The following is a 26,686-nucleotide window of genomic DNA, read 5'->3' on the forward strand; positions in this document are numbered from 1 at the left end:
AAATTCAGTGAGCATTAATTTTACTCCAAAAGAAGGGAGTGGGTGGGAAGAAGCATAGAGTTCACACAGGCATATAAACTATCCAGAGACAGTTACAAAACTTGTATTTGAAATCAATACAGTTAAACAAATGCAAATATTTGATTTTAATAGGAGGCAGAAGTTTAAGTAGCAAGTTAAAATTAGTATTTAGAAACTTACAGACGTGGAAGATGTTGCAATTGCAAAAAGCATTCTTGAACTGTAATCCATTGGGCGTGACTGRAGTAGATATATAACTCTGCAAAAATGCATTTGTTTTAAACACAAGTACAGCATTTCCACTGAAATACAATATACCACCTTTCATATAAATGTAAATATATTTCACTGTCAAAAGAGCTTGCAGATAAGGGATTCTGAGGCAACAGAAAATGATGGGAAAACATCAAGTAACTAATCTTACAAACATTTACATATGTAAATTAATGCAAATAGAATTTTTGTTTTATAACTAAATATTTTAAGATTCAGAATGACATCACCAGCAAATAAAAAAAAGATGACAAAATATAGACAAAGATATTTTTGTTTTATCTAGTGCTACTAACTTCTAGAGAGCAAAAGAATTGCTCTGATTACAATACGTAGAAGCTAAAAAGAAAGTCTTCACTAAAATGTAACTCCTGCACTTGCATAAAAGCAGCAGAAATGGGAACATTATAGGGCAGCTATCTCTTAGGCAGTTCTATTTCTGCATATTTGCAGTAATTAATATTTACAAACTTTACTATTTGATAGGGCAAGACGATCAAGTCTAAGATCATCAGTACTAACGTGACATTTCTTGCCTGTACTTGTTTATTATCAGAATTAGTAGGACATTTTTCTTATTAGAGACTATAGCAGCGAGTTCTGAATCTCATATACTAACAGGCTTCTTGCCTATAGAAAAGCCAGATATAGTTAAACTTGTGAGATAAGAATTGGCTATAATCTACATAGGACAACACACATACCTTCGGAGTTCTTCATCTTCCTTTACATCTCCAAAAATTCCTTGCGTTTTCTTTAAAAATACATGAGAAGAAAGAAATTGTAAGTTATTTGAATTGTTTACAAAAATCACTGGGTTGTGGATCTTTGCTTAAATCCTATCTGAAGGCTGCGCACCCCTGCTAATGCAGCCAAGGAAAGGAATTCTGTTTTTTATCAGTCTTCTCTTTATTAAACTGTATGTGTGGCAGTCAACAACACTCCTTCATCCCTCACCCTGCTAACTGGTATTTTGAAGCAGACTTCTGCTCGCTGCCGTTTTTTACCCAGGTGTACAGGTTAGAGCATAGGCAGCAGTCAACCCTGAGTTTGCTTTAAATTGCAACAGGAGAGGATTCGGCCACCTACTGACTCTGGAATCACTGTTGGGTGTGGCTAATACCACTTCTTCACCCCTTTTGATGGGCTACATATCCTTAGGGCAATACTGAGGATAAGATTTTAATCACTATACAGAGATAAGGAAAGGCTTTTCAAATTATTCCTGCTAGAGATAATGGCTTTCAACAATATAAGATGGTAYTGAAATTGTTTAGTCTGAATCCAGATGCATCTTAAATGCATCTGTGATTACTAGAGCTGAACTGTGCAAAAATAACTTTTTTTTTTTTTTTGAAAAAGGGAGAAAAATATACTTTGTGCAATTTGCCAGTTTCATCTAAAACCAAATCTCCAGAGACGACTTACTTCTGATGGCAGTATACTTGGACACAGCCATTTATCTAGCAGTTTATCCCAAATTTTGTTCATATCCAAGTTGTTGATTTCAGCTATCTCCTTAGCTGCCGCATGGATATCTACATAAATAAATCGAGACAATATATTTACAAACAAGTATTTTCTTGTCTAGGATATCTCAAAGAATTTTTGTCTTCTTGAAACTAAATAAAGTATACTTGCCTGGATAATCTCTGCCAGTTGGATTTTGGATTCTTTGGTCTATACTGCAATGCTCATAGAGTAGAACAATAAGATTTGCTGGTTTCCCAATAGACTTTAGGTGTTCTGCAGTGTTCAACTTATGGATTATTAGAACATTTTCTGTAGCTGATCTCTTATACTGCATATATAATTTCTTCTGTAGGACTTCTGCTTTTTCATGTGCATCATCCTTTAGCAAAACACCATAGTTTTCATAAAACAACCACCTTTACTCAAAAGCTCTAGAAAAAAATCACATTAACCTTATAGCCTAAAACAGTTAACAAAGGGTACAAGACTCGTTGTTCTTATGTGTTTCTGTATCTGTACCTACAGACCTTTTTCTGTAAAGGGATAGTATTACCCAGATTGCAATTTGCTTTAAATAAAATATTCTCTATACCAAGGCTGGTTATGGTACAGCATATAATTTACTATCCAAAATATCAAAAGAGAAATCACTATAATAAATACCTGACTAGATAACATCAGTTTTACAAGCAGTTTGTCATTACCTTAGCTGTAGTATTCTTTAGCCATTTCTCAGCTAGATAGAGACAGAATTTCAATGCCTGAATCTGGTCGGGACCTTAGAAAAAAACAAAAATAGAACACACAAAGTTAGTTTTTGTAAGTGTCCCCTACAGTATACAGAATATCCATTTTAAAGAGATTCTGGGGGTGATTTTTAAAAAAGTTATTTCAAATATTAGAAGAACTCTTGCTGCTAAAGAGCAAAAATTATTATCTGTTTGAACTCAGAAGTGAGAAGCTGGGATTTAGCTGGGATATTTTCTTTTGCCAGAAAACTTGTCTGGCAAAAGAGGATGATATTTTGAGACAGTTAGACATGAAGMAGCTTAAAGTGAGACAACATGGCTTAAATGAGAAAGGAAAAACATAGTRTACAACTGTGGACAACCATAGTCCTTCTAGCCTACTAGCCACTGTTCAAAAGTGGATGTAGGAGATAAAACGCATCCTATTTTCATCAGACCTCCCCAGGCTTTATCCAAGAATATTAAATTGATGTGCTTACAGTCYAGTTCTTTTTTTCCTCAAACCTGTTCTCTTCATCACAGCTAATTTTCCCTTCAAGTCATCAGATATGTTCCTTACCTGTTGGAAATTCTTGTGCGATCTTGTGAGCAATAGCAACAGCCCACTCTGGATTAATTATAGACAACAGATAAGACTGAATTGTCTGCACAGTTTTAGTTGTTTCCTTGTTAATAACTGATGTATATCCAGCATTTCTCATTTCAAATATTTTTGGTTTCAGTTTTTTTTCAAAGACATGTCGAGCTGCAGACATGTGTAAGGTATCCAGTGAAACCTAGAAAAGCATTAAAGTCAGTTTAAAAATTATCAGAAGGCCTATATATGAGTCAAAGAAAAAAAAAGTGAAAAGAAAGAAGAAAGCTTGTACTCTTTTCTCTGCAGGAGGAAAAAAAAAAGGATAACAAATAAATCCTTTAAAGATGTAACCTTACCTTCATTAATTTGGAAATCAACAGAAGTGTTGGGAAGGATTCCTCACTGAGCTCTGCAGCTGTAAGGAAATAGTGTTACTTATGATAGTGTAAATTTACCTTTATAAAATTAAACGCTTTCAGCTTATAGTTAGGCCTTCACTGGGAGAAAAAGAATATTGGACAGAGCCTGTCAAAGCAAGCCATTTGAGGACAGAACTCCGCATTATATTAAACTCTATTGTATTGTCTTAGCTCCACTGAAAACCAGTTACCTCACCAGTAGCAATTTGGGAGCACAAGGGCCTTAAAAAGCATTAGGAAAATAGCTACATTAGTATAGAAATGCAGTTAATGCAAAACAGACTGTAGATCTTTCAAGTTCACAGACAGTAGAGTAAAAGGGAATAATATATGCATCTATCCAGAAAGAATACTGAACATACATATTATGTTCCAGAAACATTGTGTTGTTCTAAAGAATATCAGATGAAAAGGCAATCTGGTTTGAGCAGCTGGAGATAAAGGAATCACATGCTCTAAAACATATTGGTGTTCCAGGTCCACAGGTAGAGAAATTCTTTTATAAGAATCCAGATGTTTGAGAAGGCTCAAAGCCTAGGAGGAAAAAAAAAAAAAAAAAGATGAAACCCCCTCCCCCAAACAGAAAACTTGTAACTACTATACTGTATTTTTCCCCTCAACAAAACCTAAGGTTTGGACACACACATCATTCGGCAGATTTACTACAGATCTGTGGAGGTTTTTTATCTCTGCTCTGACTCATTGCCAAGAGACAGCTAGAGATCACTATTTCTTGATGCTATTTTCTGAATTAAAGCAGTGTAGATAGAATAACTGATTTAATTTCAACAGACTCTTGAATAATTACAATAATAACAGAAAAAAAAAAAAAATAAATAACAGTAGCCTATTTGGTCATACCTGATTCAACTGGATACTAGTGTTCTTTTCATCAGCATTTTGTATCACTTTCAGGACAATTTCAATAGTTTCATAATCATATGGATCAAGCTGGTCAAAATAATAAGATTTGATTTGATTTCTCTTATAAAAACATATATTTATTCTATTTTAATTCTAATTAAATTGGCATAACACTGAAAAAACAGTATAAACATCATGACATGCTTCCCTAAGACAACAAAAGAGTTCTGTTTCACAATCAAAGCCTAAAAAAATAGCCAGGATATTGCAGTGATGAACAAAATGGAAAACAAAACAAACAGAAACCTTCTCCCCCAAATACTCTCTTTTCCCCTATATTTTTAATGTAGCCTTTTAAAACATTTGCAATATGGTATGTTTCTTGAAAGCAACTTTTTATTTAACTACTATGTTCATTTTTTTAAAAACRCATGTTGGAGAAGGAAGGCTTTACGTATCTTTAAGGACAATTAGATATTTTGTTCTACTTTTATCTATAGAGAACTGAAATTTTACACTTACGTTCTRTAGCATAACTGGAAAAAATAGCTTTTTCAGATTTCCATGGAATTATAACCTTAAGTGCTTATGTTAATCTAATCATTCAGGTGATGAGCAACATTTGAGATAACATGCATACTTTCTGTATGCATTTGTTTGTTTGTTTTGCTTGTTATTACTATTTCTTTTTACCTTGTACAATATTCCACTGAGACTCATGACCAGGTCTTTTGTGCTTTTCAGTAGAGGAATTATTGCTAGCGCTCTAGCCAGTAATGTGGAATGAGGTTGCTTCTCACTGCGTTCTGCAGCGTCATCTTCAATATGATTTGTATTAGCATTCTGGAGAAGAAGTGTTTCAATGCAAAGCTGCAGTGCGGCATCACTGTCCAGCATGAAAGTACTAGAAGAGAACAGAATGTTTTCTTTGTGGCCTATTGTGTGGTCACGGTACTTATTTCCTTATGAACAAATTCACCAAGGCCAGAAAATATTCTGATTTATGTCTTTTTTTTTTWWAAAAACAATTTGTATGTTACATAAATCAAGATCTATTTAAACCAAAATAGATTTCAGAGGCATGTTATTATTACAGCAGCAATTAAACACAAGCCTGGTTTGCTTCAGTTATTACCTGCAGTAATTCAATATGAGATCTGTGTCTACTTTTGGATTCTGTACCAGAGTTCTTATGAGTTCCTTCTTCCTTACTGGTGGTTGTCTAAATACAGTCTCAAAAGAAATCTGCAGATAAAGAAACAATTACTGTTCTTCCCAAAGAACTCTTTTAGATAGTATCAAAACTAATTCCTTATTTAGTTAACCTTTCATCTTTTCTTTTAGCTACAATGCAGAGATTTTTACAGCAGGAAAAAGCAGTGCGTTTTCTGAATACGTCCTGGGTCAAATGATGTTTAAGCATTTAAATTCTTTTACAGCATCCTTAATTAATACATTTCTCAATTTCTGAATCTTATTTCAGCACAGGCAGAATGAAAAGTTAAAAAGAAAAACCCAACTTCCCTTTACATTTGAATCTTAAATCAATGCCAAGTATATCTCAAACTCTGACATGTAATCAGTTAATAAAACCATCAGAGTATTCAAACTTACCCCCAATTTACCAAGTTGGATACCCCATTCTGCATCAGTAGCCAGTTCTTGGAATTTTCTCTTTTCTTCTTCTTCACCACAGTGGGTAGCAAGCTGTGCTCCAACCAGAGCTACTGCCTTAAAAGGAGAGAGAACAGATGTGAACATAAATATAGCAAACTTGAAAACAGAGAATACTAAGGTCTAAATCTTTGGGGGAACTTAAACAATTCATAGAAGATCACATAGCTGTATAAGGAGGAAGCAGTCCTCACAGAAAATATTTTCAGGATTACCATACCTCCTGAGCTGGCAGTTCATAGCTACTCGTCTAGTTACTATAAAACTGAGTTTCTTAAAAATTTTCCCACTACTGTACTAGTCAAAGTAATAACAACACAAAAAGTATATTTTAGACACAACCTCTTTTGCAAATTGGTTAGCACTCTATCTCCTTATTTCTTTATCCTTCACTTTCCATCATCCTTTATATTTCAATATATAGGATGGGTATTTATTTATTCCTTCCATTCTTTACAATTACTGTCAAAGAACAATTTCTCCAAAATATTGTAGGAGCAGTGCACAATTCTACCCTGCAGTAAATTGAGGTAGTTTATCTCTTAGCAGTGCTCTAAGTACAAGTGGGGAACTTGTTTCAACAGCTGTACCCTTAAGGGTGAAATATTGTACTTCTATATGACATTCCTAACATCTTGAAGAAACTCTAACATGCTGTACGTGTTTAAGTAACACATGGTCTTGTGAGTTTACCAGAACTTTTTTGTAATTTTGCCATGTATTGTTTATGACATCCCAGAGTTTATTGAACATATCTTCCTTGGGCAAAATTGTGCAATATCCCAATGCCAGGTTCTGATCTATGAGACGACAGTTGAACACCTGTGTATTTGAGGGGGGAAAAAGAAAAAGTTATAAAYGTTAAGAATTTGTGTTAATAGAACTGTAGAGCACTATATGAGAGAGAGAAAGTTTGTTTCAAATTTAAAAGTTAATATCTAAATATACTAAAGCCAGTTAGTTTTAGATTGGCTCCAGTTTCAACTATCTTAGAAGACTGCACATTGCAAGTTTTTCTGATAGCTTTTTAAAAAACTCTTCAGTTAAAGGAAGCATGAAAAAAAAATCTAGTATGAAATTAGGATTGAAAAATCAGGTGGCAAATACCTGCAGATCATGAAGATCATTACTATAATTTAGTAGCACTTAGAGAATCCTACAGAACTCAAGCTCCCACTGTATAAAAACCTGCAGGTAGAGCAACTAGTGTACAATTTCAGAGCCACAGTCTGTAAGAGGTGTGCTAGGGTGACAACATGTGGCTGCCAGTAAGGTTGTGTCAGTTCAGAGGCTATTCAGTAATGCACACTCCACTTCCAGAAGGAAGTGAGGCAGCAGGGGCCACTGAAGTTAACCCTCTCAGGCCATTCAGCCCACCCTGCCTCACTCTAATATGGAGACAAGAAGCTGTGGAGCCTACTTGCCGTCTCCCACTGGCAAAATACTGACGCTGCTTCCTTCACCTTCTCTATGGTTTTCTAAGACACATGATTTTTTCCAGAGTGTATGGGGTTTATAGCATTTGGCTGCATGAAAATATCAGAATAGACTTCTGTGGTAGGAAGGGTAGCCTTTTCTTGATACAGAACACTCCTACCTTGTGTAGTAAGGTCCGGATAGTGGTCATAATTGCTGAAGTGGACTTCTGTTTCATAGCAATGAGAAAGCTTTTAGTGTCAGCTAGCATTTTGCCATCATGTAGCTAATAAAAAAAAGATAGTCAGTGGATGGTTTAAAAATAAATTCCAAGCCTTCAAATTCTCTTGTCAGTTATAGCATACTAAGAAGCACTAGAGTAATTTTATTTTCAGAACTAAGATCTTAGAAAGAGGATTCTTTTTGTTCCAATTGCTTTTGAACAGAGCAATGTTGCCTGAATATTCCCTTTGCAGCTTTTCCCATCCTAAGCAATAACACGATGTGAAACAGTATAATAATCTATTACTAACACCACTTCGATTCCTGACCTCCATGCAGAGGCTAGGAGTTTGGTTCGGAATATACTTTGCAAAGAGAAACAGATGCCCACAAGAGAGGAAAAAATTACCATTTCAGAAAACTACTGCACATCTGATCAGATGGTAGTAAATTTTCAGGGAGGTCTTGGGGATAGCCCTCTCCAACCTATCAGCTACTTGTACAACAACTCCAAATTTATTAATGGCAGATATTTCTAAGTTTTGTTTTGCCATCAAAATTCAGCATAGTCCTTGCCGTACCTTCTCGCTCAGGGACAAATCCATGTTGTTTGATATACCGTGCTGAAGACAGGATCCAAACGAACAGACTATTAGGCGCAGAGCTAACTCGCATTGACTACATTCCATGAGGTTTTGTAGCTCTGCACAGATGGGTGTTCTAGCTGGCAACAGAAGGTTCTGTCCTATGATATTTCACCAAAACCAAACAAACCCAGAAAACAATTATTCTGTGTACATATATATAAATTTCAAAAACAATATGCTTTATATCAGTTTATTTTTCTTCACTAAACTGGTATCAAAAGACCAACCTTGACTTCCTTCATAAACTTTAAAATTTCAAAGTTTGTAACTTAATACAGACTCTCATTTTAGTTCAAAAACTAGATGTTTGTCATCATCTTGGAAAGGCTGTAATGGCCCCAGCTAGCATTTCTGACACTTCTGTACTGAATAAATCTTTGTCTTTGACATGCCTAAAATCACACAGGTGAACAACAGAAATTACCATCAAGCCTGGTGTCTTTTGTGGTGAACCAAGCTGTCTCCCTAACATCAGGCTGTAAGAGGAACATCTAGGTATCTATATAAAAAAATTACAAGCTAGTCATGCTTATGTGGGTTTAATTTAAACCCCACATTCTCTAGTTGTCTCGTTATTTATACTTTTAAAGTGGTCAGCCTGCTGTCATGATACCTTTAGTAAATGCACAGTTTGCCAAGCTTGTCGAATCCAAAGGGTACAGCTTGTTCTCTGAAAGACACATAAATATACATTAGCAATGAGCCAAGATCTCAGCAATACTATGAATCCTGGCAATAATTTAAAAATATTGTACTTCAAGGACAGTACATAAAACAACCTGGGTAAGAACAGAGTTCACATAAAGTGACTTATAATTAGGCTCTTACAATTCATAGGAAGAAGTATCTCTTCAAATGCATAAAGGAATATAAGCCAACAGTTTTGAGTAACTACTCTACATATAAATCCCTTTGCCTTGACARGACAGCCAATCTAAACATTTATCTGTGAAAGTAATAAATCTGATTACATCAAATAAGCATCTCTCTTAAAGGTAGATTTAGCCTTATGAAATAGCATTCGCAAATAAACGATTTTTAATCAACGACACATTAGGAAAAAGTACTTACATCTCCCCATAAAAAAAAAAAAAACAAAAAAACCCACACCCCTAAAAGTAATTAATTCTAAAATATTCAGTGTTTCTTCTACAGAACTCTACAGTATCTTTTTCAGCACCTATGACATTGTAGATTTTTGTTCATAATACTTGAAATTTTCAAAAAGTTCTGCTCATCTACAATGATGTTTAACATATGGACCATTATTATAGATCTAACATGAACTTCATCTTGCTTAAAATCCTATCTCTGCTAGTGGCCACCAGAAAATGTCTGAAGAAGATAAGAACAAGGCAAGCCTATAGTAATACTTCTCCAGAGCACTCTATCAGAGTCTTCCTGAACCAGAACATAAAGAAGCCATCTGTATATTCTATAGCACCCTCAACGGATACTTCTTCCACAGATTCACTTAATAGTGATTTCTGAGATGTTAATTTCCATACACATGTGGAATTATTTCTGTTCCTAGATTAAAAAAAAAATCTGCGTGAAATGAAATATAGATTGTATACTGACTCAATGTTCAGGAAAAAAAATTACCAGAAATGGGCAGAAGAGAAGCAATAGTTTCATATGCAACTGGAAGAGCTATCTGTGGGTCAAGAACTATCCCATCTTCATTAAAGAAGTCATCGTAAGTCCACTCTTCATAAGGATCTTTATCTCCTCCAAAAGCTGTTGTCTAAATTAAAACAAACAAATAAATAAATAAATAGTCAATAGTATTAAGTAATCAAAAGAACACCTAGTAGGTATGTCTACTGACAAAGCATTGCAAAAAATTACAGTCTTCAAATATAGGAATAGAACATGATCTTATTATTTGAAAATAGATTATACTACTTTTTATTAAATATTAAATAAGATTTCCTACCTATTCCACTTCTCTTCATGTTGCATTTATTTAATTTCAAAGCCAAAAATTTTAATGGAGGCTCAGCATAAACATTCCTATTACAGGCAAACATTTTTCAAATTGATTATTTTTATTAGAAAAATAACATTCAGGGCATAAATACGCTTGCCTATCTGCTTTGTTCTACTCCACTTGAACTGTAAAAGCCCATTCATTTTAAATAGCCCAAAGCACTGCTTGACCTGAACAAAAAAAACAAAGATGTCATTCAAGAACTTGATCCAACTTAAAATTTTACAAAACTGTTGGAAATGCTTTCAAATGACACATGCATTCAAGAAATAATACATGCATTTAAAAAACAACATCTCCCTTCTTTGTTTTGCCATTAAAAAAAAAAAAAGCTTTTGTAAAATTAGATTTCTATGCTCTCTGGTAGGCCTGGCAGCAGCTTTTTAACAAAAGCACTACTATCTTCAGAGTCACATAGGAGTATTTCATACACAGAAACGTAAGTGGTGAATAACTACTTGTGCTTAGATGTCACTGCAGTGCTACTTTTAGTGCTCACATCAGTTTGACCAGTTTAATTTATATTGGCAACTTTTTTTTTTTTTTTTTTTTTTTTAAAGAGAAAATATTTGTAGATCAATTTGAAAGAATTGTCAGTAAAGAATAGTTGAGACTGGAAGGGACCTCTAGAAATCTGGCCCAACCCTCCTGCTCAAGTAGGATCACCTAGAGCATGTTGCCCAAGACTGTGCCTAGGCAGCYTTTGAGCATGTCCAAGGAGGGAGACTCCACAACTTCTCTGGGTAACCTGTTCCAGTGTTCAATCATCCTCACAGTGAAGAGGTTTTCCCTTGTGTTCAGACGAACTTCCTGTGTTTCAGTTTGTGYCCACTGCCTCTTGTTCTATGGCTGCACACTACTGAAAAGAGTCTGGCCTCATCCGCTTGACACCCTCCCTTCAGAAACTTGTACATATTGACAAGATCCCCTTTGTTTTCTCATCTTCAGGCTGAAAAGGCTCTCCTAGCCTTTCCTCATATGAGAGATGCTGTAGTCCCTTAATCATCTTAGTGGCCCTAATGAAGACATTAAAAAAAAATATATGTATTTTGCAAATATCTGTAARTTCGAAGAAATTACCTTTGCTGTAAAGCCACAGTTTTCTATTTGGCATTGTCTGTAAATATCCTTGGCAGCCAAAGTATATTTACATAGTTCAAGAGAGTCTAATAGCAAATCTGTAAAAATATTAATATCATTAGCATACTATTAATGGATGGTTCGTATGCCCTATTAAAAGAAAACAGTTTTTTGCATCACCTATTTTTACAGAAGCATGTATAGAAGTTCACTTTGATTTCATGTTCATTTGAAAAATTTGTTTGGAAAGATACTTTTCCAACATGAACACAAACAAACAGTAACGGTAATTACCAGGACTGCATATGGTAGTTGCTTGGCAAGCCATTTCATAGATCACTGCTGGAAGATTCATATCTTTAGGGGTGATCATTGGAACATCAGCTCCTAACATATGACAAAGCCTTTGACATGCTGAAAACAGTAGCTTCCCTGTTTCTTCATTACAGTGATTTTCATAGAACTCCCTATTAAAAAATGGATTAAAAAAGGCCTTTAGGCCACAGGCAAATAAAAATACAAAAGTGCATCAAATAGTAACTAATTCTACACAAATTTTTTCACCTAGATGATGCAATGCAGCTAAAACTTCTCTGACGGAAGTTAAAAAGTACAATGGAGCTTGTCTCAGAGATAAATACTGAAGGATATAGAACATACTATTGATAATTAACAACAAATATTTAACATTTTCATGTGATTTTTCTCTTTTTTTGGGGGGTGGGGGTAATAATATTAAACTGACTACAGAAGCATGGGTAGAGACCAGCTAAAAACCACGACATTGTTTGGCCGGCATACAATGGTTTTCTTCCATTTGCAGGAGTTGAAAAGCTCTCACRATGGCTGTTTAACATGGTGATGAAGCCTTCCTTACCTTGCTATAAAACTGTGAAATCTTTTTACTTAGTAATCATGCTATGGCAAAAAATAATTACAGTTTTCGAAGAATACAACACAACTCTACACATAATCTTCTACAAAGGAAGAGCGTACTGCTTAAATGTTCCTCTTCCTTTTATGAAGAAAATCCACCAAACCCCCAAATTTCCTTTGCTCTATACCTACTTACTTCTACAAAGTATCAGAAATAGATGCAGAAAAGCCCATGAAAAATCTGAAAACCTCTGCAATTTTACCTGCATATTTTCACAGCGTCTTCAACTTTTCCAGCATCTAATGCTCTCAACGCCAGTTTTTCTCCCAGTTCTTGTTCTGTCCTTTGCAGAAGCAAAGCCAGTCTATACAGTCTTGACCCAGTGGAACGATTCTTTGTTTTGCCATCTTCTGAATCACAATTCATTGTTTGCGCTTTTTTAGACTTTGACAGAGATCTGACAGTTTCATAAGCCTTTATGTGCTCCTCAAGAAGCCTAGACATCAGCAAAGGATTCCTAAAATCTTTGACTGAAAGAAAGATATCAAAATCTTCCTACAACAACAACAAAAAGAAGAAGTGATTATATATTTGTATTCACGTAACTTCCTTTGGAAATTTTGCCACCTTTGCTAAAATGCTTTTATTTCTTGTTTCATTCTTCTAGTAAAAGGTTGATTTTATTAGTTTCTACCAATTGCTAACATTTATATAATAAATTAGGAGAATTTTGCTTGATAGTGGATAAACAAAGTTAAAAAAAAAGATACTGCTTCTTCAAATGCTGTATTAAAAAATTTAAGTCTACAAATCATAACAAGACCTTAAGAAAATACTATAGTATTCTATCATGAAATCTTTCATGTGTGAGACTATTCAAGCTTTTGCTTTAATTGGACATTATGAAGTTCTGTTACTTCTTGCCAGAACCACAGTGTTGCATGCTACATGTCTAAGCAATTTTAGCCACACTCTTTCTAACAAGGCAGAGATATGGTTGGGAAATATTGTAAAGTAATGTGAACAATGTTTGATCAACAGCAAGATACTGCTTCAGCTTTTATGACAGAGTGATTCAGCCTATGATAAGTGTGACTAACAAAAAATTAACGTGCTAGAGCAGAAGACCTGAACTTCTGAAAAAGCCAACCAGATCCGGTCTTTGATTAATCAAAGTCAAAGCATAGAACAGGAGCACCCAAAGAGTTTATTAAGAATGATCTGTGGTTGATTTTATTAGACAATTTTCAGGCACAGCATTGGCATTATTGTACTAGTTGGCATGCCAGATATGCTAACAATTTGAGAAGACAACTGAGTTCTATTGCTCAGGAACTTTACCTGGTACTCTTTTAATTTGTTAGCAGAGACATAGCCTTACAATCCATTTGAAGTCAATAATACAAATACCTTTTGCACAGAAGTTGTAAACACACTTAACTTTTCATATCATCCACATTCTAAGATCAATTGAAACAACTACAGCAAATCAAAAGTAGTTTGAAACTATAAAAATACCTACCTGCAGGGTAGCAAGTGTTTCAAACATTTTCAGGTTTGCTTCACATTCATCTTTCTTCAGAGGATTTTCTGTTGGGGGAGAAAGACTTTTTTTTTTAGCAAAGACTAAAAAGCAAGAAAGACTTTTTTCTGTTGGGGGAGAAAGATCTTTTGTTTGTAAACGGAGTCAAGAAGTAAGATTTGCAACTTATAACTTACCTTTTTGAATGTTAAACAGGAATTTAAGGACTTCCACGAGTGTCTTTGTCATAAACATTTGTGTTTTGCGCTGAAGGAAAGGGAGAGGTTAAGGTTTTGTTTTGGTAAACAGGAGAGGTAAGGTTTTGTTTGTTACCAGTAACAGGCTGTGATTCTCAAGCTTTCATTCTATTAAAATATTATKCAATATTCTGCAAATATCTTGAGCAACAATCCTTACCTCTAAAATAATATCAATTGAAAAGCAAGGGAACAGAAATTAATTGTAAATATGCATCCTTTACAGAAATATATATTGCAGCTATAAAATACATGCTATGTACTCCAGTACAGTCTAGCGTCAGATCTCACAGGAATTTTGAAACTCTTTGCTCTTCCCCTCTTTGTTTTTCTTTCCCCTTCCCAGAATAATTCCCTAAAACAATTGTTGAGGAGAAAAAAAAAAAAAAATCTGTTCTGTGGTTGTAAACTAATGATGCACACTGTCAGCTGTGGTGCTTCATCCCACTTTGGTGTGTGGCAAGACCATACCTACCACAATCTTGAATACATATTTTCAAAGCAACTAAATTAAGAATTGGAGAACACATAAGACTCGAGGTATAATAATACAGCAGAATTTATAAAAATTTTAACTGAATTCAGATGGTGATGTGGAGATGCCTTTGAAAACAACATAGAGTAACTTTAAAGTATAGAGAATCAGAACAATTCAGGTTGGAAGAGATTTCCAGAGGACACCTAGCCTAACCTTCTCCTCAAAGCAGGGTCAGTTCATCAACCCTCTCTGCTGAAAGAAGCAGCTTTTATGTTTCCATTCTCTAACTTAAAGCATTCGGGTAGGAAGAGTAATCAATGCGCACACTTCAAAATGTGAAGACTTAGTACCTCCTCAGAATTATCTGCTTTATTTCGTAATACTAGTGTCCCCCATACAGTCAATCTCTCTGCAACTTTCTCAGCTTCAGCAAGAGTCAGAGATTTTAATAATGTCAGAGATTCTTCTCCCTGCAGGGGGGGGGGAAAAAAAGCATATATTTCTATCTGTCTATCAGACGTAAGCAAAGCATTTCCTTTTGGAAGGGTTAAATTTTCTTAAATTTATGCATGTTATGTTATGTATGTTTCTTTACTTTGATATAATATTTGTATGATGGCCGAGTAGATAAGATCTATGCTCTGTTGATGGACTTCAAAGGTTCAACTTCAAGACATACAGTCTGCGGTATATACAAAATTTACGCATCCTTAATACCAGAGAAGCAGCTATATATTGATGTGAGGTATCACATTACACTACCAACTCAGAAATATTTTTTTTCTTGTTAGCAAAAAAAGCAACTTGCTCAGAAGTAATTCCAACTGAAAAAGCATGTGAAATATATGTACCATACTTCACTTTAAAGCTTGTCTTACGTATATAAGACATGGTTTTTATCCTTTTGGTGGGAAATGAAGGAGGGTTCACTATGTTTAAAACTCTGTCAAAGGTGTGATTTTCAATGTTAAGTATAGGTAGTTACGTGTACAATTAATAGAACTGTAATAAAATACAAATATGAAAACTGCACAAGACGTCAGCAAATACTACAACTGTTGCCACTGTTTTGGAAAACAGGGCACAGTGTTTTTAAATACTGAGATCAAGTGACATGAACTATTTCAGTACTCTTTCTTTATCAATCAGGTCTATCATTCTCAGGATGTAGACTTCCACAGTAGGCAACATATATGCTGCTACAATTTTCAAAGCATCTTCTAAAGAAGTAGGGGTATCTTGTTTAAGAATGTATTTCACCAGCCTCTGTAAGAGGAAAACAGATAAGGAGTTTAGCTTGTTAGTTATGGGATAACAAAAGTCATTAACATAAAATAATTCTGCATTGTAAATGTACAGCCCATACTAAGCAAGTTATCTAGAAGTTGCCTGTAGATAAAATTTCATTAAATACTAACTGGGAGCGGGCTAGGATAAAGAGAGTTATGTAGTTGGTATAGATGTACATATTATTCTATGAGCTCTCAATATTCAGGGGCCTCATCTAACTCAACAACATGGCAAAGGACTTTTCCAGGAATGTTCATTTTTSTCCCCGTTAAAGGGGAGATGCTGAAAACAAAAATCTCCAAACATATATCGTGACTTTAGGAGAAATCAGACTGGAAGGCTTAAGAGGTTGTAGCCTGATATTTCTTTAGCTTCTCTCCTTTTCTTTCCCCACTGCGGAAAGCACTAGATCAACATTGCTGTGCTAATTAGTATAGGCTATCAGAGATCTTCTAGTTCTTAAATAAAAAATCACTTAAAAATCACTTGGCTTTCAGGCAAGCATGCAGAACAAGATTAATTTATTCCAAGCATAAAGAAACCAAACCATGTAGTTATTAAAAAAGACTTAAGATTGGATTTAAAATATTCTCTACTGATGAGTTCAGATTCAGGTACTTTGTTCAGAAAAATCAGTGCAAATAAGTACCAACTGTACAAGCAAATGGATGCTGGTAACAGATGGCAGGTACTAGTTGCTAAGTTCTTTTGCAAAATCTGGCCTTTAATACCTCATCAAAATACATGCAGATAAACATACAAATTTTTGCCTAATAGAAGTCATAAGAGAAATGCTAATCATTTACCATTATCATTTGCTTGTCTTTTAAGAGATTAGTATCTCTTATCCCATAGGCTCGCAAAAGCTTCTTCATCTCCATCAGTTGGTAACTTTCCTGCAGTAACTTTACTCTGTGGAAAAAAATCAGATCATTGTTAATTTGCTCGATAATTGTTAATTTGTCCTTGCTACTTAGATTTGAACATCAWAATACATCAGATAATGCATAACTTTTCTTTCCAAAAAAAAAAGAGAGAGGTGTTGCTTGTTGAAAGTATATATCGAATCATCTGATGGAGGAGAGGTAGTGTGGGGGATGTTGCCTTACTTGAAATGATTCATTTCCAAATGCTGCTTTACCAGCAGCTCCACTGCTGCACTCCATGGTACCATTGCCCCATGCATTATCTGCAGAACTGCATCAAATTTCAGCTATGAAAGAAAATAAAGCAAAATTTTTTGAAATAAGTTATCCATTAATCTCTTGAATTATTATTTACATGTGCTTCATTTAGATAAGCATTTTATTTCCTGGCCCAAACTCTGCTTGCATAAAGGGAATATCATTATCATAATATTTTGATGCATCAAAATAGATTAGAAAATGGGTATAGTAATTTATGACACGGAAGGGCTTGAGTTTCACACACACTAGAATTGGGGAGTTTTCCATGTGATGTCATCAAAACTATGCTCTAAGTTCTGTAAGTATGTCTTTACATCTGAGGTTTCAAAGGCAATGTACCAACATTTGTCTAAGACACATTTGAGAACATGTTCCCTATCTTTAGCAAGATATGTAGTCATGTAAAATATCTTACAAAGTCTTTTACAGTTTAAGGGTAGAAGTTAACTGATTTACAGGCATCTGTCTTGAATTGTTTCTTAACTTCATTAAGTCATCTCACTATAACATTCATAGTACACAGCGTTCAGTGCTTACTATAAACTTTGCAGCTGCTCATGCAATATTAACAACATTTGAAGGTACTCTGAAAATGCATTATTCAAGAAAATGCTGAAGTTGACACAGGTTACTTTTGTTTTGTATATCTATATGTTTGGAGATACTCTAAGTAATTTGGATTGTTCAACAATAAACCAAGACACTGTCTCACTAACCAATCTCCACAAGACCACAATCCTGGACCTTATTTCTCGATCCTTGGGTGTTGAGAGCGGTCAATCGTTAGCTGAATGCCATTTCCACAACTGCCCCTCAAAAGTGGCAATGAAGCAGAAACAAACCATTCCAAGATAAAGGAAACATGCATGCCATCAGATCAAGCAAAGAACATGACATAGAAGATTAAGACAGAATTAAAAAAACCCAATATAGTATTTGGTCTTCTTCAGTGAAATTCACCACTCACTGTACCTAGGTAAAAACTATATTTTTCATTCTGAACTAATATATTAGAGCCACATATTGATTATTTTATAAAACGTACATACATCTGTGTCAGAGATGCAGCCAATGACAGCTATTGCCTTTGCCTCCCATGCAGTTTCAAATACTGAAGTAGACCGTGTACGACAGCGTTCTAGCAAATCCTGTATATGTTGACAAAGAAGATTAGGATATTTGAATTCAGAAAAGCCAGGAATATCCTATGTTATAAACAACAACAAAAAGGTTTTCAGGTACTAAAGGACAGAGTTGGTTATTGTCTTTTATCTGTTAATAACTTATTGAAAATTACTATTTCAGCAATAGGGTATTAACAAAAACAAGCTAATCTGAAAGTTGGTCCTAAAATTCGAGATTAACTAAAAATAGTTTGGTCAAATCAGATTTGATTTCCTGCTTATTCATGCTTTCTTCAAAAGAGAGAAAATATGAATACCTTTATATACTGTAAGAGCAGTTCATCTTTTTGTAGATTATGTTCGCACAGGTAAGGTTTTATAAACTTCTCCAAAATGGACGGGACAAGCTCTGGTGCCAAAATTTTATCAAACATACGAAACACAATAGTAGTCGCATTTTCCTGAGCAGCAAGTAGAAAAATGGCAGGTTAGAACATGATATATCTTAGAACAAGATCCTTTATTTCTCCAGTGACCTAAATCAACATCCACTGCCCAGATAAATCTACTGAAAGATCTGTGAAACTAGCATCTCTTTAGCTGAAATAAAAGCAAACACCCAAAATCTTCCTTTATTGTTCAGTTGTATTTCTAATTTTTCTGTTGCTAATGCTTGTGCCAGGATTTAGTACATACAACCTATCACGAACTACAAATGAATGGAGTTTAAGTCATTCTTTTTCTTAGTATCACATCACATTATACATTTACATCCCTATTGAAACAAAATTTATAAGACAATGTATCAAATAGTCTTATCAGTTTATGAACGCAAGATTAACCAATTAAATGAAAATTTCAGGATTCTTATTCTGCCGGGCTTCAAATCCTACCCTAAAATGTTTTTCTCTTCATCAGAACCACCCCCTACTTAAAAGCACTGTTTTTGAAGTGCCTATATAATTACCTTTTCAAAATCACAGAGTGCCAGCCTGCAGTTGTATTTTCTGTACAGATTTATTAGTTCTTGTAAATCATTTACCAGCTTCTTTAACCGACGTACCTCTTCACAGTCATCACATTTCTGAAACAGTGTTCATAGGTGAAATGTTAGATGACTTACTACAATCCTCAAACCAGTTAAATGCTGTCAAAGAGGAAGAAAATAATTTATTCTCCAGATTTTCAGTATAAGGATAATCGACTTACAATGCTGCAAGGATTTCTGGTAAGAGGAAAAAAAAAAAAGAACACTTTCTAAAGATAAGGATAGTACAGTACTAGAACACCTAACACAGGGAAGAGGCACGRGCACTTCATTCACTGAAAGTCTTTACAGACAGATTAGACAAATGACCATCAAAGGCAATGTACCAACAACTGATTCTTTCTTTGGAGTAGAAGCCCTATTTTTCTGATTTCCTGAGAAACCTTGCATACATTATTTTATGCTTTGCATACTTCATGAATCTCTGTGCTGAATTGTTACCTTCATAGAGCACATAATGGAAAGTATTAAGTCCAATTTTCAATAGGTGGGTTAAAGAGGAAGCTTCTCTGCTTTCCATTACATGCTTCACATGTGGGATTCAGAAGTTTAAGGCAGTAGATTTAATGGGTACAGAATGTCCTTGTTTTCAGTATAGCTGTTAAGCTTTAAGTTTTATCAGTTTTCCACTTTCATACTACCGCCTTTATAGATGCTGGTATATCTAGGATATACAACACACACGATTTATTTGTATTTACATAACTTAATATTCACAACCTCACGGCTAGCTAATTTTAAGATACCTAATTTCTCCAGACCATAACACATGGTTAATAGCAAAAAATTTCTGAAATTTTTGATAGAAATGAGACATSTTTCTGATTTAAGTTCACATGGAGGTTCTTTACTAGAATTTAAGGTTTTTGTAGTATGCAAGCTTATTTGTGTATTACAAAACACTCAGCTACATTATGTATGTTTAGACTATTAATATACTTACTAAGGGTAATAATGTTGCACTGATTTCTTTTTAATCTTTTAGCCCAAGAAGATTGGAACTCAGTTAGTTCCTTTCRCTGAATTCAGTCTTTCCTCACTGAAAACAATAGTGATCCAATCATCGTTCATTCCAATTCTAACACATAGTGTATGTTCAGAAGTTTCTTAATACCAAATAATTATATGTCAGTCACTTTTCTTACCAAAAGATTCCACTGGCAAAAAGTTGTCATTCCCACTTCACCTTGATTTTTACTTGTAAAAAAAGTCTCTGCCATTTGGAGCCCATTTTCTGGCCAATTTGCCTGTTCAAAATAATTGACATTAGCAAACTATATTATACATATAGAAACACAAGATACACAAACTTTCTGCAGTTTTACTGACCTTATCAGTTAATTCAAGATTTCGAGCACCTTGTTCCAGCCATTTTGCTAACATTTTCTGAAAAAAGTACAGTTAGAATCATACCATCTATCAAAACAAAATTTACTATTAGAAGTTATGTTTGAAATAAGCTCTTTTAAAACAAAACCRTAGGGCAAAAGTTCTTTTGAAAAGGTAAGAATAGGGTTCTGACATTAAAAAAAAGCAAACAATTTCTGTAGGTCCAACTATAAAAGTCTCAGTCTGAGAAAATTACCTTCTATATTTGTTAAGTCTACATAATACATTTCTGTAGTGGTCTTACCTGTCCCTTTGGCACAGCTCTTCGTAAGAAAGGGATCACAACATTTTTAAGCCACAAACATAGTTCCTTTAAAGGAGTAGTGACACGGATGGCATTAAGCAGGTTCTCTAGCATTTTCTCATCAAAGCTGCTTTCAAAATCTGCCTAAAATATTAAAACAGAACACTTAATCAGTTTATGAAGTTTGTTTGATACTTTGTAGAGGTTTATATGATACTTTGTAATGCTGTTTAATTAATGCAAAGAAACAATATATTTCATAAATACAAAGAGAAAAATCTCAGCATGCATAGATAGGAACTAAAATTTTTTTTTAAAAAACTCACCAAAAAAACCCCAGAAACAAAAAATTCTCCCAAAAACGTTTGTTCAGAAAAACTAGACTAAGGTCTTCTTAAACATGACCTAACTGAAGCACGTTTTTAGCTAATTATGGTGGTATAATCATATTTTTACTTTAGGACTTTACTTGTCCCATAGTTCTGTCTTACCTAAGAAAGTAAGAAACAGACCTGAAAGTTCTGCACTAAATAACAGCCTGTAGCCACTATTATGAATCTGTCATTCAGAGTAAGGCATCTATATAATTCTTTATAAAGGACTTGCAAGGTAGCCAGCAAATGCCACTTAAAAATTCTGTAAGTTACCAAGAGCTCTGCTCCCAAGAAGGTGAACAGATTACAACTGCCATAGAATAAATCATAGAATTGTTGTCCTTCAGACCTAGAAATATTGATCCTGACATCAGAAATACTAGTTAATTCTTAAATCAATAAGAAGTTCAGCTTTCTAAGGATAAGAAGGTAATCATTGTGATTATAGATGAAATTCTGCCATAGACCTTTGCTTCTTTGAGAAACTGTTTCATAACAGCATCAATCCGACTTTAAGTTAGGCTGGTAAGTTTAAAGGGACTTATCATTCCCCATAAACACCAGGGATAGCTGTGTCCTCTCACCTGATGCCTAAGCCAGAGGTACTGAGCACAAGGTAAATTTCCTTCTTCTAGCTCAGAAAGAATATTCTTAAAAATGTCTTCATTATTCAAGAATTCCGTCCAAGCAATACCACTAGAAGTTAGAAAAGGAAAAGAAATTCTATTATTATACATAAATATTAAAAAGAAAGCTAGTGCTATGTGCTGTATGAGATAAAGGCAGTTGACGGTTAGGTTTAGGGCAGCTGGTCAGAGCATGGTGCTAATAATGCCAAGGTTGTGGGTTCGATCCCCATATGGGTCACCCGTTTGAGGGCTGGACTAGATGATCTCCAGAGGTCCCTTCTAACCTTACTAATTCTACGATTCTATGATTCTATGCCCTTACAGGGCAAGGAGGGAACTACATGCCTCCAAAACAAATAAAAATAAAGATAATACATGCTTTCAAAATACAGGCTAACTCAACTTCCCATCCTCTACAGGGGAAGAAGGGAAGCTTCAGGAAGAAAAGAAAGGATTTAAAGTTTAGTAAACTTTACAAGTTTAAAAATCTTTGTTTCAATTGCAGATACTTTAACCATTGTAATTAAAGTAACCTTCAATCTTACCAAAACTTTAAAAGCAAACCTGAATTTCTCTAGTCCAAAGGCTCCATAGAAAGTGGTAAGCCTTGACTGAGCTCTCAATACCTGTATGCAGACAAGAGACTAAGATCAGTATCTGTATTGCTGAAGAGCAATATTACACAGTTAGAATAACCATCATAAAGGAGAGATGCAGGAAAAGACTAAATTTCAGTTAGTTACATATGTAATACAGCTTGTCTAATAAAAGATTAATCCAAAATTTCATTTCAATACACATTTTTCATTGATTCTTCTTAAAGCTGCATAAAAGCTGTGCAGTACACAACAGGACTAATTAAGAAATAAAATAAGTAGCTAAAAGCCCTTAAGAAAGTTTCTTCCTCCAAATCCTGGAACACTACAAAAATGAATCTTTCTATGGCTGAAGGAATCACTTAATTCTGAAAGCTGTCAGTATTGTGATTTACTCTTATTTTAAAATATAATATTTAGATTTTTAAAAAGTTAGACAGTACTACGGTTTAAAACTGTACATCATAATTTTTTACCATATGGCATACTGGGCTGCGAAGTTTGTCCTTACCTCAGTTATGGATACCGAAGCCCCATCAGGTGATGGAGCAATGGTTTTGTCATCTTTCTTCAAGACCTGAAACAAATATAGGAAAATTTGGCTGACAACTCAGTTGCTGCAGAGTGCATCAGACACAGCATTATGAATTTAGTAAGGACACTAGCAAAAATGTAGCATGTAAATTGTGGGCTTTATTCTACAATATTGGGCTGTGAATGGATTTCTACATGCATGCAGAACCAGACTTCAGAAAATGTGCATCTCTAGTTCTATAGGATAAGGCAGGAAAGACTAAAATGATGGGGGGGAAAAATCACATATTTTGTGCTGTTAGTCCTGAAAGTAAAATGAACTTGAAAAAATTGTTACTCAAAAATAAAACCTGCTTTCTGATGTGAAAACAGTTTAAAAAATACATAAATTCACATACATAAATTATGTAGATAATTAGCCCACAGACTGCAGGTATACCCAGAAGCTTTTTTTTTTTTTTTCTTGTTCTTAGTCAAAAAGACCAGCATGTGTGCTGTTAACAGCAAGAACTAGACTGGAACAAGCTTTGCTGCTTCTTCATGTTTGGTAATACATGATCTATAACACATTTACTGTCTGAATAACTTATTTTGTTGAAAATATCCCCCTCAAGTTGCACAGAAGCATGTAACAGGAATAAGCAGGTTTAAGAAATTAAATTTAACGAAACAAAAAAAACTCAACTTACCCTGACCTTAGCATAGTTTAACATTTCTTGAGTTGTTTCATATAGTGGCCATGGAGCATTTATACAGTAATCCACAACAAATTGGCTATCCTGTTTGATTAATGAAAATTTTTAAATTAATTCTAAATGCCTTTATAATTCGAATTAAAATAGTAGGGAAGTAGGAGAGAACACAAACTTACCTGAATTTTTTGGAGATTTTCTTTGGCTTCATTCACAAGATCTAACCAGGCTGTTTGACCATAACTCCCAAGAGGAGCTGAAGCCAGTCTCTCTAAAATAGTGTTGGCTTTCACTTTGTATACAAGCTGTTTAAAAAAGAAAGACTCAGTTGTCAATTTGATGTACTTCAGCTTTAAGCAAACAGTATTCAACTGAAAACTCAACACATTTCTTCACAGTTGCATTGAGATGACGTGTCTGTGTGCAACAAACAATTCATTACAGAAATGGATTATCTATCAGTTCCTAACAATCATGATTGTCTCACTAGCTAAGCCTCTAAAAAAAAAAAAAAAAAAAAAAAAAAAAAAAAAAAAAGGCAGAAAACAGTAGTCTTCATGCTTCCATGTAACATTTTGTAAAGTCACACTTTCAACACCGAGTTTATGTTAAAGATCCTAGAAAGATCAAATACTTGAAACAAATTAAAATACAATAGAAAAGGAAATCTTAAGTTAGTAAGACTGCCTGTATATTAAATAAAAACATGAAGCTAACTATATAATAACGCTTTTAATCCCACTTGTTCATTAATTATTAAGGTTATTTTTTTAAAAAAATTCTGATTATTTGCACCTTCTTTTGTCTGTGAAAGCGTACAAATCCGCTACAAGGGATAGTCTATAGACTTTTTAAAGTTCTTGCCAGAATCAATCTATTCCTGCAGATTGTAATAGGAAATCTGGCACAACCTCAACCAAAAGTGGATTTGCTGCCTACAGAAATGGATGGGGGGTGGAGAATCTCACTGTTCTGAGATTTATTTATTTATTGTGAGATTAGGGAAGGAGTCACTCTGAGATCCTGGTAATTCTTAAAAGTTAACAGGAACTGGAGGAGTTCCACATCTTTACACAAACCGCTTATGGAAATCCAGCAATAAAGCAAAGATTTTGCGTTCACATTGCATTTGAACGAATCAGTGAATGCAGTCTGACTAAGTGTTAATGAATGTACATGAGAATTCTCTTCTTCAAGCAATGCTGTTTCCTGCTACTTAAAGATACAAAATGCCCCTGTACCTCTGCATCACTTCCCATTGCAGTGTTTGTTAGTTTTGGTACATAAAAACATAGTTCATCATGTAGTTGGCTAATTTTGAACCAGCTTTCATTTATAAAGAGTTTGTACTATGACATTCCAGCATTTCTGTAATATTTTAAATGCTTTCTATTGGGCTATACGGCAGAAGCTTTGCTTTTAAGTTCAGCTATACTAATTAATCTCCCAATGTAATTATCAAAAAACAGGCAACTCACCTCAACATCCAGTTCAAACTGAATAGCAAAATTCTCAGCTTCAGTGAATTTGTGCTTGTGAAGTAAGCGACTTAATCTAGGGATGAAATAAAGTAAAGCATTATACTTACATTTAAGAGTCAAGTTACAGATTGGAAAAAACATAATTTCAAGGAAAAAAAGTACCTATTTTCTGGCAAGGCTTCTGTCAAACTTCTCATCACAACAATAGAAACTGGGCCTTCAGGGGAGCTGAGGGTGATAAAGGAACTGTTTTAACTTATCGACTATAGAATAACTGCATGTAGAAGTAATCTGCCACTTGTATACAACAGTGATCTAGTGATACATAAAAAATTATCTTACATCCGATGATTTTCATGAATTCCTTCCAAGAAGTATATTGTATCCTGTAGCAAGTAACAATAGAAACCATAAGTTGGGAAGGAAGGAGAGGAAAAAGAAAAAAAAAGTCATAAGAAAACACAACTATAATGCCTTAATAGTTTATTAGTTTGGAAACAAACTACTGATCTTCTCTCAGATAAATATGGTATTAAAAAAAAAAAAAAAAAAACTTAGCATCTTATTTCTTGGATGGTTTCCACCATCTAAAAATTTTGATGGCCTTAACTGGACTTTCCATATACACACTGAAACGAGCAAGTCTTCTTCTTCACTTTCTTTTTGTCTATGCCATAACCAGGCCACATTCTATCCATCTTCACATCTTTTAGAATTCAACCTCTGTGCTACATTCCATAAACGGAATGGAACTACAAAAAGTAGTTCTTCCATGTAAAATCTAAATAAAACTCAAATAAATTCAGACCATTCTTAATGCAAAGAAAATTTAAAACTTCATATAGCTTTCAGCCATAACAGCAGCAAGAACAATTGGCAGCAGAATTAAACATTAAACTAATAGATCTGGGCTCAGAATCAACTTGTTCAGTTTACTATATATTGTATCTTTTCCTTTGGGGACATCATTTAATCTTTTTATGTGCAGTTACTGCACAGTTTTTCACACAAGTCATTCTAATCTAGTAAGAATAACACAGTAGCACCCTCTTTAATAAGTATATTTCTTTAAGGAACACACAAAAAAAATTTTCTAAACCTACTGTGCTGCTCCCACTTTGAACAAGTGAAGAAACAATAGATACTTCCAAAGAATACAGGAGCTGCATTGCAGGCAATGTAAAAACCATTAAACTTTTCATCTGAAAAGAAGAAAAAGGAGAGAAATGAAGAAAGAAACATAAAAGTCAAAAAAAAAAGTGTTGTATACTGGTGCCACAGTCATATTTGCAAGATCATTTCTGGGTTATTATAGAATTAGATGAAAAGTGAATTATTTTTAAGTTTTCAAATAAAGCAGATCTCTACAATTTGAGAAAGTTTAATGCAGTATCAGACGTTGTCATGTATAACTAGACACGCTTAATTCAAAATATTGTATCATGTTCACTGTGGCATTCTATTTCAGTTAGGGCTACTAGTTGTACATGCAGGTAAATGCTGAATACAGCAAAGATATCGCTATGAAGAAACCGGTGAAGGTATATAAGACAATA

The 26,686-nt window shown here is 34.4% G+C and overlaps 1 protein-coding gene across 2 annotated transcripts in view; it reads right to left on the reverse strand.

Annotated features, from left to right (window-relative positions):
* KNTC1 (kinetochore associated 1) overlaps positions 1–26,686 on the reverse strand; it is a 42,275-nt gene that overhangs the window by 9,171 nt on the left and 6,418 nt on the right. For both annotated transcript variants that reach the window (XM_085311630.1, XM_085311631.1), the window contains 41 exons: positions 26,234–26,332; positions 25,473–25,516; positions 25,293–25,358; positions 25,128–25,203; positions 23,829–23,954; positions 23,647–23,736; positions 22,935–23,000; positions 22,392–22,453; positions 21,783–21,894; positions 20,825–20,968; positions 20,521–20,577; positions 20,337–20,438; positions 19,111–19,227; positions 18,461–18,604; positions 18,069–18,167; positions 16,942–17,045; positions 16,639–16,744; positions 15,674–15,808; positions 14,893–15,012; positions 14,005–14,074; positions 13,808–13,875; positions 12,548–12,840; positions 11,703–11,875; positions 11,409–11,506; positions 9,941–10,082; positions 8,949–9,005; positions 8,270–8,433; positions 7,648–7,752; positions 6,744–6,872; positions 5,991–6,107; positions 5,512–5,621; positions 5,070–5,280; positions 4,374–4,463; positions 3,875–4,046; positions 3,450–3,508; positions 3,076–3,292; positions 2,472–2,545; positions 1,936–2,146; positions 1,723–1,832; positions 999–1,048; positions 202–280 (listed from right to left, as the gene is read on the reverse strand). In XM_085311630.1, coding sequence (XP_085167756.1) covers positions 202–280; positions 999–1,048; positions 1,723–1,832; positions 1,936–2,146; positions 2,472–2,545; positions 3,076–3,292; positions 3,450–3,508; positions 3,875–4,046; positions 4,374–4,463; positions 5,070–5,280; positions 5,512–5,621; positions 5,991–6,107; positions 6,744–6,872; positions 7,648–7,752; positions 8,270–8,433; positions 8,949–9,005; positions 9,941–10,082; positions 11,409–11,506; positions 11,703–11,875; positions 12,548–12,840; positions 13,808–13,875; positions 14,005–14,074; positions 14,893–15,012; positions 15,674–15,808; positions 16,639–16,744; positions 16,942–17,045; positions 18,069–18,167; positions 18,461–18,604; positions 19,111–19,227; positions 20,337–20,438; positions 20,521–20,577; positions 20,825–20,968; positions 21,783–21,894; positions 22,392–22,453; positions 22,935–23,000; positions 23,647–23,736; positions 23,829–23,954; positions 25,128–25,203; positions 25,293–25,358; positions 25,473–25,516; positions 26,234–26,332 — 4,668 coding nt within the window. The remainder of the gene's footprint in view (positions 1–201; positions 281–998; positions 1,049–1,722; positions 1,833–1,935; positions 2,147–2,471; positions 2,546–3,075; positions 3,293–3,449; positions 3,509–3,874; positions 4,047–4,373; positions 4,464–5,069; positions 5,281–5,511; positions 5,622–5,990; positions 6,108–6,743; positions 6,873–7,647; positions 7,753–8,269; positions 8,434–8,948; positions 9,006–9,940; positions 10,083–11,408; positions 11,507–11,702; positions 11,876–12,547; positions 12,841–13,807; positions 13,876–14,004; positions 14,075–14,892; positions 15,013–15,673; positions 15,809–16,638; positions 16,745–16,941; positions 17,046–18,068; positions 18,168–18,460; positions 18,605–19,110; positions 19,228–20,336; positions 20,439–20,520; positions 20,578–20,824; positions 20,969–21,782; positions 21,895–22,391; positions 22,454–22,934; positions 23,001–23,646; positions 23,737–23,828; positions 23,955–25,127; positions 25,204–25,292; positions 25,359–25,472; positions 25,517–26,233; positions 26,333–26,686) is intronic.

This window comes from Rhea americana, unplaced genomic scaffold (genome assembly GCF_003343005.1).
Source record: "Rhea americana isolate MKP2758 unplaced genomic scaffold, rheAme1 scaffold_346, whole genome shotgun sequence".
Classification (NCBI taxonomy): Eukaryota; Metazoa; Chordata; class Aves; order Rheiformes; family Rheidae; genus Rhea; species Rhea americana.